This window comes from Rhinolophus hipposideros (assembly GCF_964194185.1).
Source record: "Rhinolophus hipposideros genome assembly, chromosome: 12".
Taxonomy (NCBI): Eukaryota; Metazoa; Chordata; class Mammalia; order Chiroptera; family Rhinolophidae; genus Rhinolophus; species Rhinolophus hipposideros.
Window position 1 is genome coordinate 11,129,338 of NC_138058.1, and position 18,914 is coordinate 11,148,251.

An 18,914-nucleotide genomic window follows, 5' to 3' on the forward strand; every position below is an offset into this window, starting at 1 on the left:
CGCCGTAGGCTCTCGCCGCTTGCCCGCCCTCCTCTCCCATGACTCCCTCTGGCGTCGCAGGCTGTATCACGTAAGGGCATCAGCCAATGAGGAGGCGAGAGTCACGTCCGGTTCGCCGCCACTAGCCGCTGTCGCGAGGTTGAAGGCAGAGTGAACTGTTCTCTTGGAGCTACTGGTCCGTCGCTTCTCAGATATCATCGAGAGCTCAGGTGAGACAGGGATGGTGTGTAGAAACCGGCCACCGGGTTCCGGTGCTAATGGACACACCGCCGCTCAACATCCGGGCAGGGGTGGGCGCCGCCCTGATGCCGGTGTCAGTGCGGCGGCGGCAGCTTTGGCGCATGCGCCCCGGGAGGCGTCGAAGTCGGGGCCCCTGAACTCTGCCCTCTGTCCCTGGTGGGTAGGGGGTGGGGGGCAGGCCCAGGGAATGACGGGTGTACTTTTGAGACGGTAACCGGGGTGCTGTTAGGGAGGAGGCCTCTTGGTTGTTTCGGCGGGTGCACGTAGGGGGATCGAGGCAATGGTTAGATAATTTGAGGACAAGGCCCTCGCCACCATTCTAGTTGAACTGAAAAAAGGAAGAATCAGAGGCTTGTGGTTTGGAGAATGGAAAGTTATCAGAATCGCTAAAGCATCTCCGTTCTTCTTTCTGAATGCGTTAGAACACCACCACCTGCTCCCAGAGCTGCCCTTGTTAATCGCTTCTGCTCCCGGTTATCCCCACATTAAATCCTGTAAAACTCCAGGGATAGGTATCCGCTGGGTCCCTGGTAAGAACAGGTTCTGACGTGCAGGTCAGGGTTTACTGTCCAACTTTCTGCCTCGTCCAGCTCCAAAAGTGAAGGTCACAATCTCAATGACATTTTTCTTGGGAGGTAGGGATTCTAAAACTCTTTTTACTATATTTGAAATACAGCTCCTGTAAAATTTCACAACATATGCAAGGAACTTACAATTTGGTTCATTCAAGGTTAACATTTGCTTAACACAGAACCTGCTGTGTCCCAGGCACTGCTAGCTCTGGGAATACAAAGATGAAATCAAGTATGCGCTTCAACTGCTTTGCTTGTGAAGAAAAAGGAATCAGAAGTGAAGTTTGCAAAAAGACTGCTTCTCTTTAGTTCAACATTTATAGAGGTCTCTGTGGACCAGGCTACGTATCAGAAGTTGGATGGATGAGTTCGCAATTTATTCACATTTTTTAACGTGCTTGGTTAGTGTTCGCAAATGTATCATAGTTAATTGAGATGCAACAGTCTCCTGCTTTGATAGGCAAATTATAAATCACATTTCTATGATAATAAGCCAGAAATAAACATAAAATTGCCATCTGATTGTTGCTGGTGGAAAATAGAACTACATTTCTTTTAAAATAGGTAATTGACATAGGTCTTCCTTTCTAATCACAATTAGATTCTGTTTTTAAGCTATCTTACATAGAACACAAATTGATACTCTTTTTAATATTTAGAATTATAATGTCTTACATCAAAGTTAAGAACACTGAGTCAGTAAATCAATACCAGTATCGATCTTTGTGGCCTCGGATTTTGTTAGGTAATGGGAGAACAGGAGTGGAAACCGAAGCTTAGGGAACACCAGGTTCCATTCTTTACATAAATTGTAATGGGCTCTCTTAGGAGTTAAAAAGAAAATGAAAATCATTTAGGCAGAGGCCATGAAAAATGTGTCTTTTGCTCAACTCTGCTCTGTATTGAATCAAAGTTTGATGTGTATTTGTAAAACCTCAATACCGTTCAACTTGATCAAGGTTCACAGTCATTTCTGCTTTGCTTCCCTTTTCCTCCGGTAAAGAACAGCGATTGTAATTATCACCGGGTATAACTCCAACTACCCATTTCTCTCTGGTCTGGTGATGGTCTTAAAGACTTGACTTTGCTTTAGCAAAGTAAAACACGAACGAAATCGGAAGCACATAAACTTTGCTCTAATTAGGTTTTGAGTGGTGTGACTATTTTGCATGGTGTAACCTATTGAAAGTTAAATTTTAAAACAAATAAAAATTATTAAGCCTAACATGAAGTCCTTGGCTGTCAGCAGCACATTTTGTAGACTACAAATTATTGCTAGAGTTTTTGAAAGTAAGAGAGAAAACCTCACATACTGTTTGCACTTTTTTCCTTTTTAAACCTTCTGCCCAACAGCAAGGCTGAGCTGTACCATTTAGAAGGATGGAAGCTAATGCGTCTGTCAACATGTTTTCAAAAGTCCTGGAGAATCAGTTGCTGCAAACAACCAAACTAGTGGAAGAACATGTGGATTCTGAAATTCAGAAACTGGATCAGATGGACGGGGATGAACTGGAACACCTCAAAGAAAAGAGACTCGAGGCGCTGAGGAAAGCTCAGCAGCAGAAACAAGTAACCTCTCTGCCCTGCTTTCTGAAATTGCTTTAACAGTATGCGCCTGACAACTTACACATGCGGCAATAGTTCATTTCAGTCCTCATTTGTAAGGTTTTTTTGACCTGAAAGTACCTATCGCTGTTCACAGTTTGCCTGGAAAAAAAATAGTTTTAAAGACACATTCAAAATTAGCCTGATAACTATATTAATCTCCAGTCAAGTAAAAGAAACATGTGCCCAGGATCATTTTCTGAGCTCAGGTTAGTGTGGTTGAGGAGAGAGGGGAGTAAAAGAGCACTGAGAGCAATAGGAGTCGGTGGTTTCCCTTCTAGGTGGTATAATACCTTTCATAATTTAGCTGTCCTCAAAGCAAGTGAAATAAGAGCTGTAAGGCAACTTACGTGGAAGAAATTCCAGGCATTTCCAGTGTATCGTTGAATTATGTGGCTTATTCAAAAGAATGCAGGCTGGGTCACAAGGAAAGGTGACCACAGTACTATCCTCCTTGGCCTCTTAGAGTGTGAGTGGGGAAAGGCTTGTAGACTCTGATGGGTTAAGTTCGGTAAATTGAATTAGGATTAAAATGGAAATGGTTTCCATAGGTTTAAGTTAAATTGAAATGCATTCTCATGTGCTCTGGTTCCTCCTCATTTGGCTGAGACTAAAACCTTAGTTTTAACTTTTCTGGAGAAATCTTTTGTCTGTGCTGCTGTAGCATCTCTGATAATGTTCGTACCCTCACTGTTTAGAAAAATTGCTACGAAAGAAAAGACTTTTTATAATGTGATGGAGTTTGATTTTGAGTTTTCTGAAATAGGGTGTGTATCTGGTTTTGAAACTGGGCTACTTTTCTTAATATGACGCTAATGAGATTCTATTACAAACTCATTTCATGATCACAGTTAAGCACCCTACTGATTGTTAATGCTCAATTTAAAAAAGTTGTCATAACTAGGATATTTTTGTGCAAAGTCCATATCCACCTGATTTGCAGTGAGGAACATACATTAATATCTTAAATGAAGTTGTCAGCAGTTACAAACAATAGTCTTGAGTATTTATAGCTAAAAACGAATTGAGGCGGGCAGCCTTTAGGGCTTTTTTGAAATACTGTACAAATCAATGTTAAATGAATTTGTCATGGAGTACCTAGAGGGCCTCATTTTAGAGCTTTCATTGCATTTTAATAGATTTTTTTGTTGTTGTTAAAACGTTTTCTGAGGAAGCAGGCAAGAAGCCTTAACGGTATTTTGGCTACTCTTTTTAAAAGAGTAGTATAGATTGTATAGTAATTTTGATTTTCTGATCCATGAGAGTATTGGGGAGATCCGTGTATGCAGTGACATAAGCATTTAATAGGCTTGTGTTAATCAAATTCATCAGTCATCCAAGCACCCTAGAGACGTACCATGTTTCCCCGAAAATAAGACCTAGCCGGACCATCAGCTCTAGTGCGTCTTTTGGAGCAAAAATGAATATAAGACCTGGTACTTATGTTATATTATATCATATCCGGTCTTATATAAGACCCGGTCTTATTTTCCTATAAATTTTTGCTCCAAAAGACGCATTAGAGCTGATAGTCCGGCTAAGTCTTATTTTTGGGGAAACACGGTAGGACTTAGGGAGCAGGAGGACAAGGTGAGAAATAGGAGGAGCCCTCCAGAGGCCTTGGGTGATAGCCAGTGAAAACCAGGTGCTGCCCAGCTGCCAGGCATCAGGTAGGTTCCGGCAGTGCCCTGTGACGTGCGCCCATCCTCCCTGATCCCATCCAATGTATCTGTGGAGCACGTGCTCTGTGGAGGGCACTGTAGAACAGCACCAGGTGTGCAGAATGACGTGGGAGACATGCCGCACGTTGGTGCAGGTTCCCGGTGGGCTGGCCTCCCTCTGAGGCAGGTTCAGGTCTTCAGCCTGTTGGTTAAACACATGAGAATAAATAATGAAAAGAAATAACAACTTCTTAAAAAACAAACACTTTTTTTTAAGGGGACATGTCATTGACAAGTCAAGAAAGGAAGCATGAAATGTCACATGTTGTTAAGGAACTATTTGAGAGTTTAAACTATGGGAGCTTTGCCAAAGAAATGTCACATGAGGTGAAGATACCGGAGCCTCTGTGAGTGTTAGCTGAGTGTGAGCCGACGTGAAATGGCTAGCAAACTGTTACTGCATGAGGGCTGTGTTCAAATCTGAGAAGACAGGAAATGGCACTGGCCCCTTTCCAGCTGGACCCCTTCTTGAGGGTTGCATTCAGATGTCTGCCACATTTTAAAAGGACATGGAGGAATTAGACGGTTCAGAGAACAATCAGAAGAATAAGAAGTCTAGATAATTGTTTCCTACGAGAAACAGTCAAAAGGAAATGGAAATTTCAGTGTGCAAAAGGGAGGACGTAGGTGAGAAACGATATTTGGAAGGCTATCATGTGAAAGAGAGATTAGAACTTTGCTCCCTAATTTTAGATCCAAGCTGGGGTCCACAGACCAGAGTTACACATATATGACACTTCAGTGTGAGAAGATCTTTCTGAAAATTACAGAGTACATATACAGATGCATTTTAAGCACATGCCAGAGACTTTATAGTTATTTTCATGTTAATTATCTTATTTTCACAACTTCTCAATGAGATCATTGCTTCTTGATCTCCACTTTACAAATGAGGAAACTGAGACTCAGAAAGATTATTAGAGTCCCTAGCCTCGTAAGTGGTAGAACAATTAATTATTCAAGCCCATGCCTTCTGCCTGAAAGTCCAGTGTTCCCTTTTATTAAAACCAGCTGCCTGAAAAAAGAAACAAGCTTCCAGTTGAGGTGATAAGCATCCCGCCACAGGACAGTTTCAAGAGGCTCAAAAGTCTGTTAGGCATGATTGATATGGGTTGATACATTGGTTTGGGAAGTCGAATTAGATGACTTGTGAAAACCTCACTGTTTCTGGCCACCGTGTGAGTGGACAAGTTTTGCTTCCTGGGATACTGCCCATTGGTGGCCAGTATAGGAGCGGCTCCTGCCTCTCCGAGGTCATCAAGAACAAATAGGGCCCTGGAGCTTCAGAGCTACAGTAACCCCTCCATCAGCCCCACCCCCACCCGCACAGACTGACTGGCTTTATCTCATGAGCATTATTTTGAAAACCTTTGTAGTAACATGGACCAAGTGCTTCTGATTTTAATAGTTTGCATGCAAACAAATGGATGTTTACATTCTAAGTCTCTTGACTCTTAAGTTTTTATTTTCTAAGTTCTAAGAAAACATATGTTTTAAGTTAGTAAGACAGATAATTGTGTTAAATACGAGCCATGCTATGGAGATAGTGACTGCAGACCATTTTTACATTGACACTAGAAACAGGAAAGGAAATCACTAAAAGGAATTTATTTCTCTGCAAGGTAAAATCGACTTCATTACAAAATATTGGGGTGATTTGGACACAAACTGTAAAGTGGTACTGAAAGAGATATTGGATATGTGTAATATTTCCCTTTTCTTCAAATTAGGAATGGCTTTCGAAAGGACATGGGGAATACAGAGAAATCCCTAGTGAGAGGGACTTTTTTCAAGAAGTCAAGGAGAGTAAAAAAGTGGTGTGCCATTTCTACAGTGACACCACATTGAGGTAACTTTGTTTCCTTCGGTGACTTTTTTAAACATGGTGAGATCTGAATAGAGAGATACACTGACTTCATAGAGAAACTAAGAAAAATGAACTACTTTTTTTTTCTAATTTATTGGGGTGACAATTGTTAGTGAAATTACATAGATTTCAGGTGTACAATTCTGTATTACATCGTCTATAAATCCATTGTGTGTTCACCACCCAGTCAGTTCTCCTTCCATCACCATATATTTGGAACTACTTCTTAAGTTGTTGCTTTGTATTAGAAGTCTACACATTTTTATTTTAAATATTAACTTAAAAACCTGTGATATACAAAAGTATAAATGAACATTATTAAAAACTGAGACTAATTCCATAGAAGTGGCTATTTTCTGAATTATATTTTCACTAACTTGAAAAACAACTTAGAAGTATACACTTGAGTATTTTATCAATGGGACAAGAATTATTTATACTTTTTTCCCCCACTATAATGATGCAGCCATAAAGAGACAATGATTTGGCTAGGCTTTTCCCCAGAAGTTGGAACTGCCAGGCTTGGCTGGAAGGAGAAGAAAGCGGTTTCTCTTAAACCAGCCCAGGTCTGCAAACCTCTCTACAGAGGCAGATCCCTTGTAAAATAAAACACCCCCAGGAGAACTTGTACCTTAAACCAAAGGACCCAAGTCGTTCTTTTTTGGAGCCCCAAGATTTGATTAGTTGCCAACATTTAAAAACTGAGAAAGATTTCATTTTCTGAAAATTTAGATTTCAGAATTAAAAGTCAGCAAACTTGGTAATAATAGACCTAGAATTCCATATGAAGGCAGTTGCTGATGCTGAGTAGAGCTGCCGCTCTTAGATGGTTACATGTCCCAGTGAGGAGTCTCCATCAGTCACTGTCATTTCAGCCATGCCCTCTTCCTTTCATAGTCTGCCTGGCCCTGTCTTAGTCTCACCACCCAACAACTTGGCTATAAACACCTTTCATGGATTGATTGGCTGAGACTCACTGACTAAGAAAATAAAAATGAAAGAAAATATTGAGAAGGTAGAATCATGGGGCAGGGATTAGAAAGGTAAAGAAACCCTCTGCCTTTGCGGTACACTGTCATCTCCCATTGGTACACCACCTCTGACATATATGAAGAGGTGATATTATTTGCTCACTTGTTTATTAGATGTCTTCGCCCCCTAGATTGTTTTATGAAGGCAGGAAGTTTGCGTGTATTATGGCCCACTATCTCCGGGTTGCTAGCTCTAGAGTGGCAATGGCTGACATGCAGTAGGTGCTCAGTAAATATATTTGATGGATGTATAAACAGTACAGTACCAGGAGTGCTAACCTCCAAACAAAACTGAAAAAGTCAAAATTTAAATAATCAGTTAATTTATATATACAAAGGGTGCCAAAAGAATGTATACGCATTTTGAGAAAGGATAAAACTATTAAAATTGTAATACTCAATATATACTGATAACGAAAGAGGAATACAAGGCACGTTGGACTTCTGCAATTACAAGAGATGCTCAAAGTGGTTACCATCAGTGTCTAGACACTTCTGATTACAGCAGTCTACTACTTCAGCAACGTTGACCAAAGTGTCCACTTGTTATACTTTTTTGGCACCCCCTGTACATATATGAACGTTGCCAGCACATAATAGGCTACATACTTTCATATATAAAATCCTAGGTCATTCCTAGTGACCCATTGAGGTAAGTAGGTATAATTCCTATGCTTCATATGTAGAGACCAAGACTTGGAGAGATTAAGTGACTCACGTAATATCACTCAGTTACTGTATGATAAGAGGTTTCAAACCTAATGCGATTTCAACTACACCATGACTGCTACTTCTGTATTTTAAAAAATGGATTGACAGGTGGTATATAACCTTATTTAAAATAGGTTCTGTATTACTCCAATAAAACCATGGAGTTGACTTACGTACAAATGTTCAAGAACGTATTTCTCATATAACAGTTATCATTTGTTTTGAGCTTCATTCAAACACCATTGAACAATTTGTCCTACTATTTTTACTGAAATCTCATTGCTGCACTACTTAGGTGATATATGAAAAGGTATATTCAGAGGGAATTAAGGCATTAAGGATACAGGAAACTCGCTGGACCCAAACCTCACTCAAGAAAAACTACACCAAGAAGTGCCCCAAAAGCCTAGTAGAAACAACTCTGAAACATCTGGTGTGTTAGTCATCCAAAGTAGTGGTTCTCGAGTTTACTGGGCCTGAGAATCACCTGCATGTCTTTCTGCTCCACTCCCAAGGAGTTGAAATTCCTCTGTGTATTTTAAAAGTTGGTTGTAATGAACATCGACAGTTAAAAACTACTGCTCAAAAAGATTATTGCAGTAGTCTGTTTCAGAAACATCAGAGGATTGACCAGTTTAAAATACATTCTACTTTAAAGGAAATGTCACTTCCAATTGTCCTCTTTAATTGAAGGTGGCTTAATGAAAGTTGCCTCTGGTACTTTTCATTTCTTTGGAACCATAGGGACCATATTTACAGCCTTAACCTTAATATGCTTCTCAGTGATGGAGTCATATAGCTAGAGGAGTTTCTTCTCAGCAACACCATTCGTTAGTCTTTCCTAATGACTTCCAAACCTGGCTCCATATGTACATTTCTAATTCTGAGAAGTCTCTTCTGAGTTCTGTCAAGTCACCCTTTAAGCTGCCTGTATGAGATACCAGGAAACATACATAAGAGCAATGACAATGAACTTTTGTTCTTCCCATAAACGTGGCAGTTTTGTGAACCACCTACAACTTAAGCACATACCAGGGGTGCCAAAAAAAAGTATACAAGTGGACACTTTGGTCATCGTTGCTCAAGCGTAATTTGCCGTACTCAGAAATATCTGGACACTGATGGTAACCACTTTGAGCACCTCTTGTAATTACAGAAGTCGAATGATGACTTATATTCATCTTTTGTTATCAGTATGTATTGAGTATTACAATTTTAATAGTTTTTCCTTTCTTAAAATGTGTATACATGTTTTTGGCACCCTCTGTATTGACTGTTTTGTTTTTTATAAATATCATTAGAGCGAATCTGACTTTCTACAATATTAAATTGCCTTTCTACCTCTCATAATCAGGCAGCTAACCTATGAAATGGGAACGGGGCCATCTGACACCAGCACAGATTGGCTGCCGGATCATGAGACTCAGACAGAAAAGCATAAAATTAGATGTACCTTCATGATATTTATTTTTAAAAAGAAATCTGTTGTTTTAACTTTTGATATTCTACATGTTATTTACAGATGTAAAATACTAGACAGACACTTGGTGATACTGTCCAAGAAACACCTTGAAACCAAGTTTTTGAAGCTGAATGTGGAAAAAGCACCTTTCCTTTGTGAGAGACTGCGTATCAAAGTCATTCCCACACTAGCACTGGTAAAGGATGGAAAAACACAAGATTATGTTGTCGGATTCACTGACTTAGGAAATACCGATGACTTCACAACAGAAACTTTAGAATGGAGGCTCGGTTGTTCTGATATTCTTAATTACAGGTAACTTTTAACCAAACAATAAATGTATTTTAATTCACATATTCAGTTGATATATTTAGAGAGGATTTTTTAATGTTAGCATTTATTTTAATGGAACTAAGATTTTTTTGGCTGAGATGTAGAAAACTTTTACAAAGGAAAAGCGTATTTTTTAAAATGTACATTATTAGTGTGGCCTCACATTAAAATCAGTTATAAATAAAGTCTTGGAGTACACCTAGCTATAAAGGTTTTCAACCTAACAGATCCAGTCTAATTCTAATGCTGTAGTCATCTGGAAATGCAAAATGACACAATTAATTCTCGCCTGATTTGAACCAAATTATTCAAATTGATAACAACATTAGATCTTTAATATAGATATTCCTATCTCACTTGTGGAAACTGATCAGATATATAGAATCTCATTTCTATGCTCAGCTTAAGTTACTTACTATGGGGAACACCCTCAGTTTGAAAACAGTCTAAAAGCCAACTTCCAGTTTTCATTCATCTCTTTGTCCACTTCCCCAGACAAATAATTTATCTAATTCCACAGATTAGAACATACCAGCTTTTGTGCTTGATCTTGACTTGCAAGAATAACAGGTAAAACTGTGCAGTTATCATTGCATAGTTATACTGCCTTTCAATAGAGTTCTCTCATCTTTTTACTTCCCCTCCCCCTTTTTCTCTGAATCTCTCCTACATATGCCTGAGTCATTCCTACATCATTGAAGTTGATTTTGGAGTTTTAGGTGTTGTTTTCTGAATATTAAACAAAATACTAATATTTATTTTAAAATGATTTCAAATTTTAAACAAGCTAGAAAACAATACAAAGAATCCTCGTATGCCCTTCCCCCATATTCCCCATTTTTAAACATTTAATATTTGTTTTATCATTCTTTTTCTAGAAACTCACTTTTTTTTTTTCCAGGACCATTTGAATGGAGGTTGTAGATGTATTGTACCTTTACTCCTAAATATTTTTGAGTGTATTTTCTAATAACAAAGGTAGTTTCTTATATAACCACAGTACAATTGTTTAAACAGGAAGTATGTAATTTACAGACCTTATTCAAATTCTGCCCTTGTCCCAATGATGTCCTCCATATCAAAAAAATATATGTTGCATGTAGTTAGTATGTGTTTTAATTTCCATTAATCTGTGACAATTTGTTACCCTGCCTTTGTTTTTCAATACTGTGACACTGTTGAAGCATACAAGCTACTTATTTTATAGAACACCCCCAATTTTGTTTTGTGTAATGTTTCAAGAGTAGGTTCAGATTATGCATTTTTTCACAGGTGTATTGTGGAAGTGATATATTCTTCCTTCACAGTGCACCATGTCAGGAGGCATGTAATGGTTTGTGTCATTTCTGGTGGTGATAACTAAACACTGCTTAACCAGTTACCTACCAGACCAAATGGTGATTTAAGGAAGAACTTTTCCATATCTCACATTAACTTACCTTTTTATTTATATTGGAATCAGCTATAGATTATTTTACTCAATGGGTTGTAGCCCTGCTAATATTATTTACTTGGGAGCTCAGATTGCCCCAGGTTTGGTCAATGAGAGCCACCTTCATGCTGGCTTCTATGTCCTTTGTACATGTCCCCATAATTGTTTGAGCACATTCTTTCTGGTACAAATAAGATGTTTTTGGGGTACTCATGTTGTACTCTCCCTAGCATTGGCTTTTTCTCCAAGGAGCCACGGTTCTTTTCAGTGGCAGATAATATTTCAAAACCAAGATCTAGGTACTAGGAATATTCCCAGATATTTTTGAAAGACGAAATTGTCTTGCTTATTTCTCAAGCATCATTGAAAAGAGTTTCATACTCATTCTGGGTTGATGATAATGAATTCCATGAATTTTGATGATATATGTAGAAATCTAAATATTAAAAGATGTTAAACAGGATCAAACCAGTCACAACAGGCTATTAGAAATAGAGCACCATTTTTCTGTCATTCTCACAATAAAAAGAATGTAATCCAAGTACAGATTTAGCATATCCAAAACACCTGGGGGAAAAAACCTTTGATTTCCTTTTATGCTTTTCAGTCAGAAATTTCGTTAGTGTATCCTGTGAAATGTTCATCAGTAATTAATGATAAAAAAAATAAAACATTGATCTAAAACATTTAGTTGTACAAAATAAGGTTACTAGTATCAACCATTGGTATGAATAATGTACCTTTTCCTTGACACTAACATTTTTAAGAAAATTTTACTCAATTCCATATGTTACAGTGAGGAAGAAAAGGTAGATTTTTGTGCAGTTTAGTATGTCAACTACTACCTTATAAAGGATAAATGCATTTCATATTTGCTTTATTTTTAGTGGAAGTTTAATGGAGCCACCATTTCAGAGCCAAAAGAAATTTGGAACAAACTTCACAAAGCTGGAAAAGAAAACTATCCGAGGCAAGAAATATGATTCGGACTCTGATGATGATTAGAGATCAGTTATAATTCTTTGTAAATTGTCTTTTTATTTCTGCTCACTTTAGAATTAGATGTGTTTTCTAAATTCTATTGATTTCGATACATTGGTCATCTAATGGTCCAACTCTAGAGTTTTATACACTTGCATCACACTGAAAGACATCTTTAATATTTTCTGTGAGGAGCTCATATTTAAGTTGAGGAAAACTTCTGAGTTCTTAAATTTTGGGGAAAGGGTCTGGATTCTATTTTTGTGATTGATTTTATCACAATATGATTTTTGCATCTTTATACCATTCACAATTGTGTTCTTAATCTACTGGATTGGACATAGAAATTCAGAAAACCATTCCAGGACTAATTCTCACACATTATTTACTTTATACAACCTGTCAAGTGACATTTACTGGTGTAACAGACTGCACTTGTAAATGAATTATAAAAACTTTTCACTTCTTGAATATATTTAAATAACTATTAAAGAACTGCTTATTCTGTATACTGCACATTGATGTTGAATCAACTGATGGCAGAAAAAAGCTTTTTCAGGTTGTGAACAGATTGCTTTATTTAAAGGGTCCTGTTGCTTGTATTTTAAGACACGCATTTAAAAAAGTCAGGAAGCACTTTTGGACTGGCAGCATGAAGAGATCTACAGACTCAGTGAAATAACCATAACTGGTAAATACTATTTTTAAAAAAACTTAAAGTCTCTGGAAATTGTCATAAGAGCATACAGCAAACAAAAACATTTATTCAAGAAAATACTGTATCTTGGTAAGAATGGTGAGTCTCTGTCGTATTTAAGCCATGACTCTGCATCCTTACTCTCTCCCGGCTCCCATCCTCAGCCTACAATTTCTCCCTAGGAGGAGCAGACTGGTCGCACTTCTCTTCCACCCAGTCCTTGTAGCACAGAACCTCTACCCCAGGAATGACAGACAAACCACAAATACTGTTTCCTGATCACTGTTGTCCCAGCTTATTCATAAACCCATTAAGATGAATAATTGACTTACTCAAAAGCTGGAGCAATAGTGATTAGGATTGAGTCTCCACACAAGGACAGGCAAGCAGAGAAGACCAGGGGCTCCCAGCCACTGCTTTACTATCCCCACCCCGGTCTACAGGGTCCAACACAGAGGAATAGCACAGAGGTCTGCCCAGTGGGAGAAGCAAGCTCTCAAAACAGCTTTCACCACATTTCATAAGGGGACTGGCTGTTTAGAACAGAGCATTAACAAGCCCTGGGAGAGGGGAGGATGAGTCTCCACAGCTAGTCTATTATCTAAAACATCCAGTTTTCAACAAAAATTGTAAGACCTGCAAAGAAACAGGAAACTGACCCATTCACAGGGGGGGAAAAAGCAATCAAAAGAAACTACCTTTGAGTGAACCCAGATGTTGGAAGCTGACAAAAACTTCAAAGCAGCTATTATAAATAACAGTTTTTAAAACTAAAACCATGCGGGAGGTAAAGAAAGGCATAATATTCCATAAAATAGAGAATGTTAATAAATAGAACTTAAAAGAACCAAGTGGAAATCTCTGGACTTGGGAGGTACAATAACTAATGAAAAATTCATTAGAAGGACACAACAGATTTGAGCTTGGAGTAGAAGGAATCAGCAAATGTCGAGATCAGTCAATACAGATAATTGCAATCTGAAGAACAGGAAAAAAATGAAGAGAAATAAACAGCTTCAGAAAAATGTGGAGCATCAACATATGTATAATAGGAGTGCTAAAAGGAGAGGAAGAAAATGAGCAGAAAAATTATTAGACGAATAATACCTAAAAATCCAAATTCAATGAAAAAACATTAATTGAAGAGGATCAGCAAATTCTTATAGTAGAATGAACCACATCCAAACATGTCAGAATAAAAATGCTGAAAGGAAAATCGAGAAAACCACTCGTGATGTATAAGAAAACCCCGTTGAGATTAATAGTCGACATCAGAAACAGTGGAAGCCTGAAGGCAGTGAAATGCATGCAAAGTGCTGAAAGGAAAAAACTGTCAACTAAGAAATTTTATTTCTAGCAAAACTCACAGAAATGAAGGCAAAATGAGGACATTCTCAAATTTCAATAATTCAGTTTTAGGAAACACAAAAAATGCTAAAGGAAGTTATTCAAGTTGAAAGGAAGTGAGACCACACAGTACAATAGTCCTGATAGGTTCCGAGGTCCCCAGTGGACACCTAAAACCATGCATAGTACCAAATGGTTTGTTTATATACAGAAGGTGCCCCAAAAATGTATACACATTTTAAGAAAGGAAAAAACTGTATTAAAATTGTAATACTCGGGGCCGGCCCAGTGGCTAAGGTGGTTAGAGCTCTGTGCTCCTAACTCCGAAGGCTGCTGGTTCAATTCCCACATGGGCCAGTGGGCTCTCCACCACAAGGTTGCCGGTTCAATTCCTCCAGTCCCGCAAGGGATGGTGGGCAGCGCCCCCCTGCAACTAAGATTGGAAAAAAAAATTGTAATACTCACTATATACCAATAACAAAAGATGAAGACAAGTCACGTGTATACATCTTTTTGGCACCCCTAGTATATACATATGGGTGAATGGCTATATACATATACATATATATATATATATATATGTATATGTATATATATGTGTGTGTGTGTGTGTATGTATTTCTGTTCATATTTTCCACCCATAAATTTAAATGCCTTTTCCATCCTAAGTAAGCACTTACCACTCACTGTGCATAACCTTTGCAGTTTGAGGTGCAACAGCAAAACCAGCATGAATTTCTTTTTTGTTCTTAATTTCAATGGTAGAAGATTTGCTCTTACTGTAGATCTTCACAACCTCAGTGTACAGGTGTTTTGGTTTTTTTCCTTATTAAGTTGAAAACATTCACCTTTTCACTTCAGAGAAGCAGTTTACTGCTTCTTTTTGACACATACAAATTGCCACTATCACTACTCGTGTCCTTTGGGTCATTATTAAGTAAAAGAAGGGTTACTTGAACACAAGCCCTGCGATACCGTGACAGTCTGTGTAATAACCAAGACGGCTACTAAGTGACTAACGGGTGGGAGTACCTACAGTGTGGAGACACTGGAATAAATTTAACAAAGGAAATACGTGTAAACTGAAAACTACACATCACTGACGTAAATAAGAACAAAAAATGGAAATATATCTCATGTTCATGAACTGGAAGATAAAATATTGTTAAAATGGCACTATAATTAAAAGCAATCTGCAGCCTCAATGCAATCCTTACCAAAATTCCAGTGGCCTTTTTGCAAACATGGAAAAGCCGATCAAATTCACATGGAATTACAATTCAACAAAAAGACAACCCAATTTAAAAATGGGCAAAGGACTTGAAAAGATGATTCTTCAAAGATACACAAATAGTCAACAAGCACGTGAAAGATGCTCAACATGACTAGTCATCAGGGAAATGCACATCAAAACCACAATGAAATATCACTTCACTAGAATGACTATCATTATAAAAAAAGAAAAGAATAAGAGTGCGGTGGATTGGAACCCTGGACATCTATAATGAAATGTAAAATGGTGCAGCTGCAGTGGAAACAATTCGGTAGTTGCTCAGAGTTAAATGTGGAATTACCATATGATCCAGCGATTGAATTCCTAGGTATGTCCCCCAAAATAATTGAAAAGAGCTACTCAAATAAATGTGTGTACGTGCATGTTAATAACAGTATTCATAAGAGCAAAGAAGTGGAAAAAACCCAAATGTCCATCGTCAGATGAATGGATAACAAATTGTGATATATGTACACAATGCAATATTCAGCCACGAAAAAAGAATAGAGTGCTAATACATGCTACAACATGGATGGACTTCAAAAGCATTCCAAGTGAAAGAAGTGTCTAGAATAGGTAAATCCATAGAGTAGATTGGTGGTTGCAAGGGGCTAGGGGAAGAGTGAGTGTGTAGTAACTGCTTAATGGGTACGGGGTTTCCTTTTGGAGTGTTGGGAATGTTATGAAACTAAGTAGAGGTGTTGGTTGTGCAACATTTTGAATGTTCATGTACTCAATGTCACTGAATAGTATACTTTAAAATGGTTAAATTTATGTAATGTGAATTTCACCCCAATTAAAAAAAAACACCTAAGTTCAAATTGTGAACAGAATAGTGTGTAATCATTATGTGCTCTGACAATATGTATGCAATATACTTTTTAAAATAAAGAGAAGACAGAATATATTGAATAAATTCACTAATTTCCTTATAGGTGGGCATTAGTTCAAATGAGAAGCTTGGGTAAGGGATGGGAAAAAAATATTACTGGTTAACTTCATTGTTGTTCAAGGTAGAGCACCAATAGTCACTAAAAGAGGAATTTAGAATTTTATAAAAAGGCTTTGGATAAGGACAACCATGAGAACAAAAATACAAACATTTCTAAATGAAGAATATTTGTTGTATTATTTCTAGATTTTATATTTCTAGAATTGAAATATATTCAGGATTTTTATTTATGAATTTTACCAAACATGGAAATCTCTTTGACTTATTTATTTTTCCTTCTATTTCAGTTCTCTTCATGGTCACCAATTATGCCTATTTTGGATTGCCTATGTCTGAACTCTATATCCATAATTTTCTCTCTAATTCCTTTTAACTTTGTATACTTTAGTTTGTTCCTCTTTCTTGATTTTTGTCCTCCATAGCTCTTACCAACTTTTCAGAATATCTCTGTTTTTGATTCCACAATGTCTTTTGTAGCAGATTAAAGATGGCCACAATGTCTTTGATATCCCACCCATAAGAGGTGGAAGTCTAGGGTGGCTGGTTAGCTCAGTTAGTTAGAGCTCAGCGCTCTTAGCACCAAGGTTGCTGGTTCGATCCCCACATGGGCCACTGTGAGCTGCATCCCCCACAACTAGATTGAAACAACTACTTGAGTTGGAGCTGATGGGTCCTGAAAAAACACACTTAAAATAAATAAAAGTTAAAAAGAAAAAAAGGTGGAAGTCTAAGCCTCTTCACCTTGAACCTGGGTAAGCTCTGTAACTATTTTAACCAATCGAAAATGATAAAAGGGACACTGCAAGTTACAGGACCTTGTCTTAAGAGACCAATAGCTTCTACTTTCTGACTCTCAGACACTGTTTTTAGGACCCAGCTACTATGTTGTGCAAACATCTGCAACCAATAGGTTTAAGCAGCCCTGTGGAGAAGCCCATGTGGAGAGGAGCCAACACTCCTGGCCAACAAACCTGACTTGGTTTTCAGCCACCAACTTGCCATCCCCATGAGTAAGTGGGCCATTTTGGAGGTGGATTCTCCAGTTCACTTGAACTGTCTGGCTGATGCCCTGTAGAGAAGAGATAAGCCATCTCTGTCGAGCCCAACCAAAATGGCAGATTCTCAAGCATTCTTTAGTTGTGGTTTTAAACCTGTAAGATTTGGGATGATTTGTTACGTAGTAACAGATAACCAAAACACCTTTTAAAAAATTTTACTCTTCATTGTGTTACCCCATTTCTGATAGATATTTCATCTCTTTTTTTTAAAACATTTTTTATTTTTTAATTTTTTAAATTTATTTATTGGGGTGACAATTGTTAATGAAATTACATAATTTCAGGTGTACAATTCTGTATTACATCATCTATAAATCCCATTGTGTGTTCACCACCCAGAGTCAGTTCTCCTTCCATCACCATATATTTGATCCCCCTTACCCTCATTTCCCTCCTCCTTACCCTCTGGTAACCACTAAACTATTGTCTGTGTCTGTGAGTTTTTGTTTGTAATTTGTTTGTCTTGATCTTTTGTTGTTTTTGGTTTATATACCACATATCAGTGAAATTATAGGGTTCTCTGCTTTTTCTGTCTGACTTATTTCGCTTAGCATTATACTCTCAAGATCCATCCATGTTGTCACAAATGTTCCTATATCATCTTTTCTTACCACCGAATAGTATTCCATTGTGTATATATACCACAACTTCTTTATCCATTCATCTATCGAAGGACATTTTGGTTGTTTCCATGTCTTGGCCACCGTAAACAAAGCTGCAATGAACATTGGAGCACACGTGTCTTTATGTATAAATGATTTCAAATTCTTTGGGTAGATACCCAGGAGAGGGATTGTTTTAAACATTTTTTATAAGCATTAATTTTCCGGAGCCTTCCTCCATTTTGACCACTTGCTTACCTGTAACCAGGTTTAGATAAAAAGGATTTAGATTATGTGATGATTGTTCTACATTTTTATGTTTTTCGGTAACATTTTTTTCTCGTGAGATATCCTTACCTGCCACTTGTTTTTCCTGTTTCTTTTTTTCTTTTGTTATGTATTTTGAAATGCTATCCTTTTTGACTATCAATGATCTTTAAATGAGATGAGTTCTTCCTTCAACTCTGCTTTGCAGGAGTTTTGGAAAAGGCCAGTACTAGGTTCCAAGAAGACAGGAAGTCCTTTGTGAGGCAGGATTATGTGAGTGAGTGACATGTACGTTTTTCCTTCTCCCAACCAAGAAATTAGCATCTCCCATGCTGCTCACCACGCAGAATTTGTGTTCCAGGTCCCTTTGCCTCTTGATGGCTTCCTGTACATAGGGCTGTCAGTGTGTCATTTAGCCCTGCTGCTGTCATGTCTTTTTGGTAATAGACTAGTTGGGGGAAGTTCATGACAACCTGGGTGGTTGGGTTTTCCCATCAAGGTGTGCTTTACCACCCTTGCTGGGCATTTTCCTACACATTTCAACTTTTCTGAACTAGCATTGCCTCATCATAATAGAGTTTGAGGGGTTGGCTGGTTTTTTCAAAGATGAAGTTCCTCTTTCTGGTTTTGTGATTCGGGTCATTCCCAGAAGTTGGTGCATAACCCTCATTCCTTAAACATTCACTTTTTAATTCACTTTCATGATTTAAAAAATGCACATTAAATTTTCTTTAAAACATTTGAATCGCCTGTATTTATCAGG

General features: G+C 37.9%; 1 protein-coding gene across 5 annotated transcripts; it reads left to right on the forward strand.

Annotated features, from left to right (window-relative positions):
• The first annotated feature begins 81 nt into the window (after nucleotides 1–81).
• On the forward strand, nucleotides 82–14,472 carry TXNDC9 (thioredoxin domain containing 9). 5 transcript variants are annotated; one of them, XM_081069755.1, is made up of 5 exons: nucleotides 82–209; nucleotides 2,166–2,381; nucleotides 5,869–5,987; nucleotides 9,270–9,524; nucleotides 11,862–14,472. In XM_081069755.1, exons 2-5 carry the CDS (start codon nucleotides 2,193–2,195, stop codon nucleotides 11,977–11,979), a joined length of 681 nt encoding a protein of 226 aa, XP_080925881.1. In that variant the 5' UTR covers nucleotides 82–209; nucleotides 2,166–2,192; the 3' UTR covers nucleotides 11,980–14,472. The 5 variants fall into 5 exon arrangements, with proteins under 5 accessions (XP_080925881.1, XP_080925885.1, XP_080925883.1 ...); XM_081069757.1 differs by lacking the exon at nucleotides 82–209 and adding an exon at nucleotides 314–875; XM_081069756.1 differs by lacking the exon at nucleotides 82–209 and adding an exon at nucleotides 342–1,213.
• Nucleotides 14,473–18,914: the final 4,442 nt, after the last annotated feature.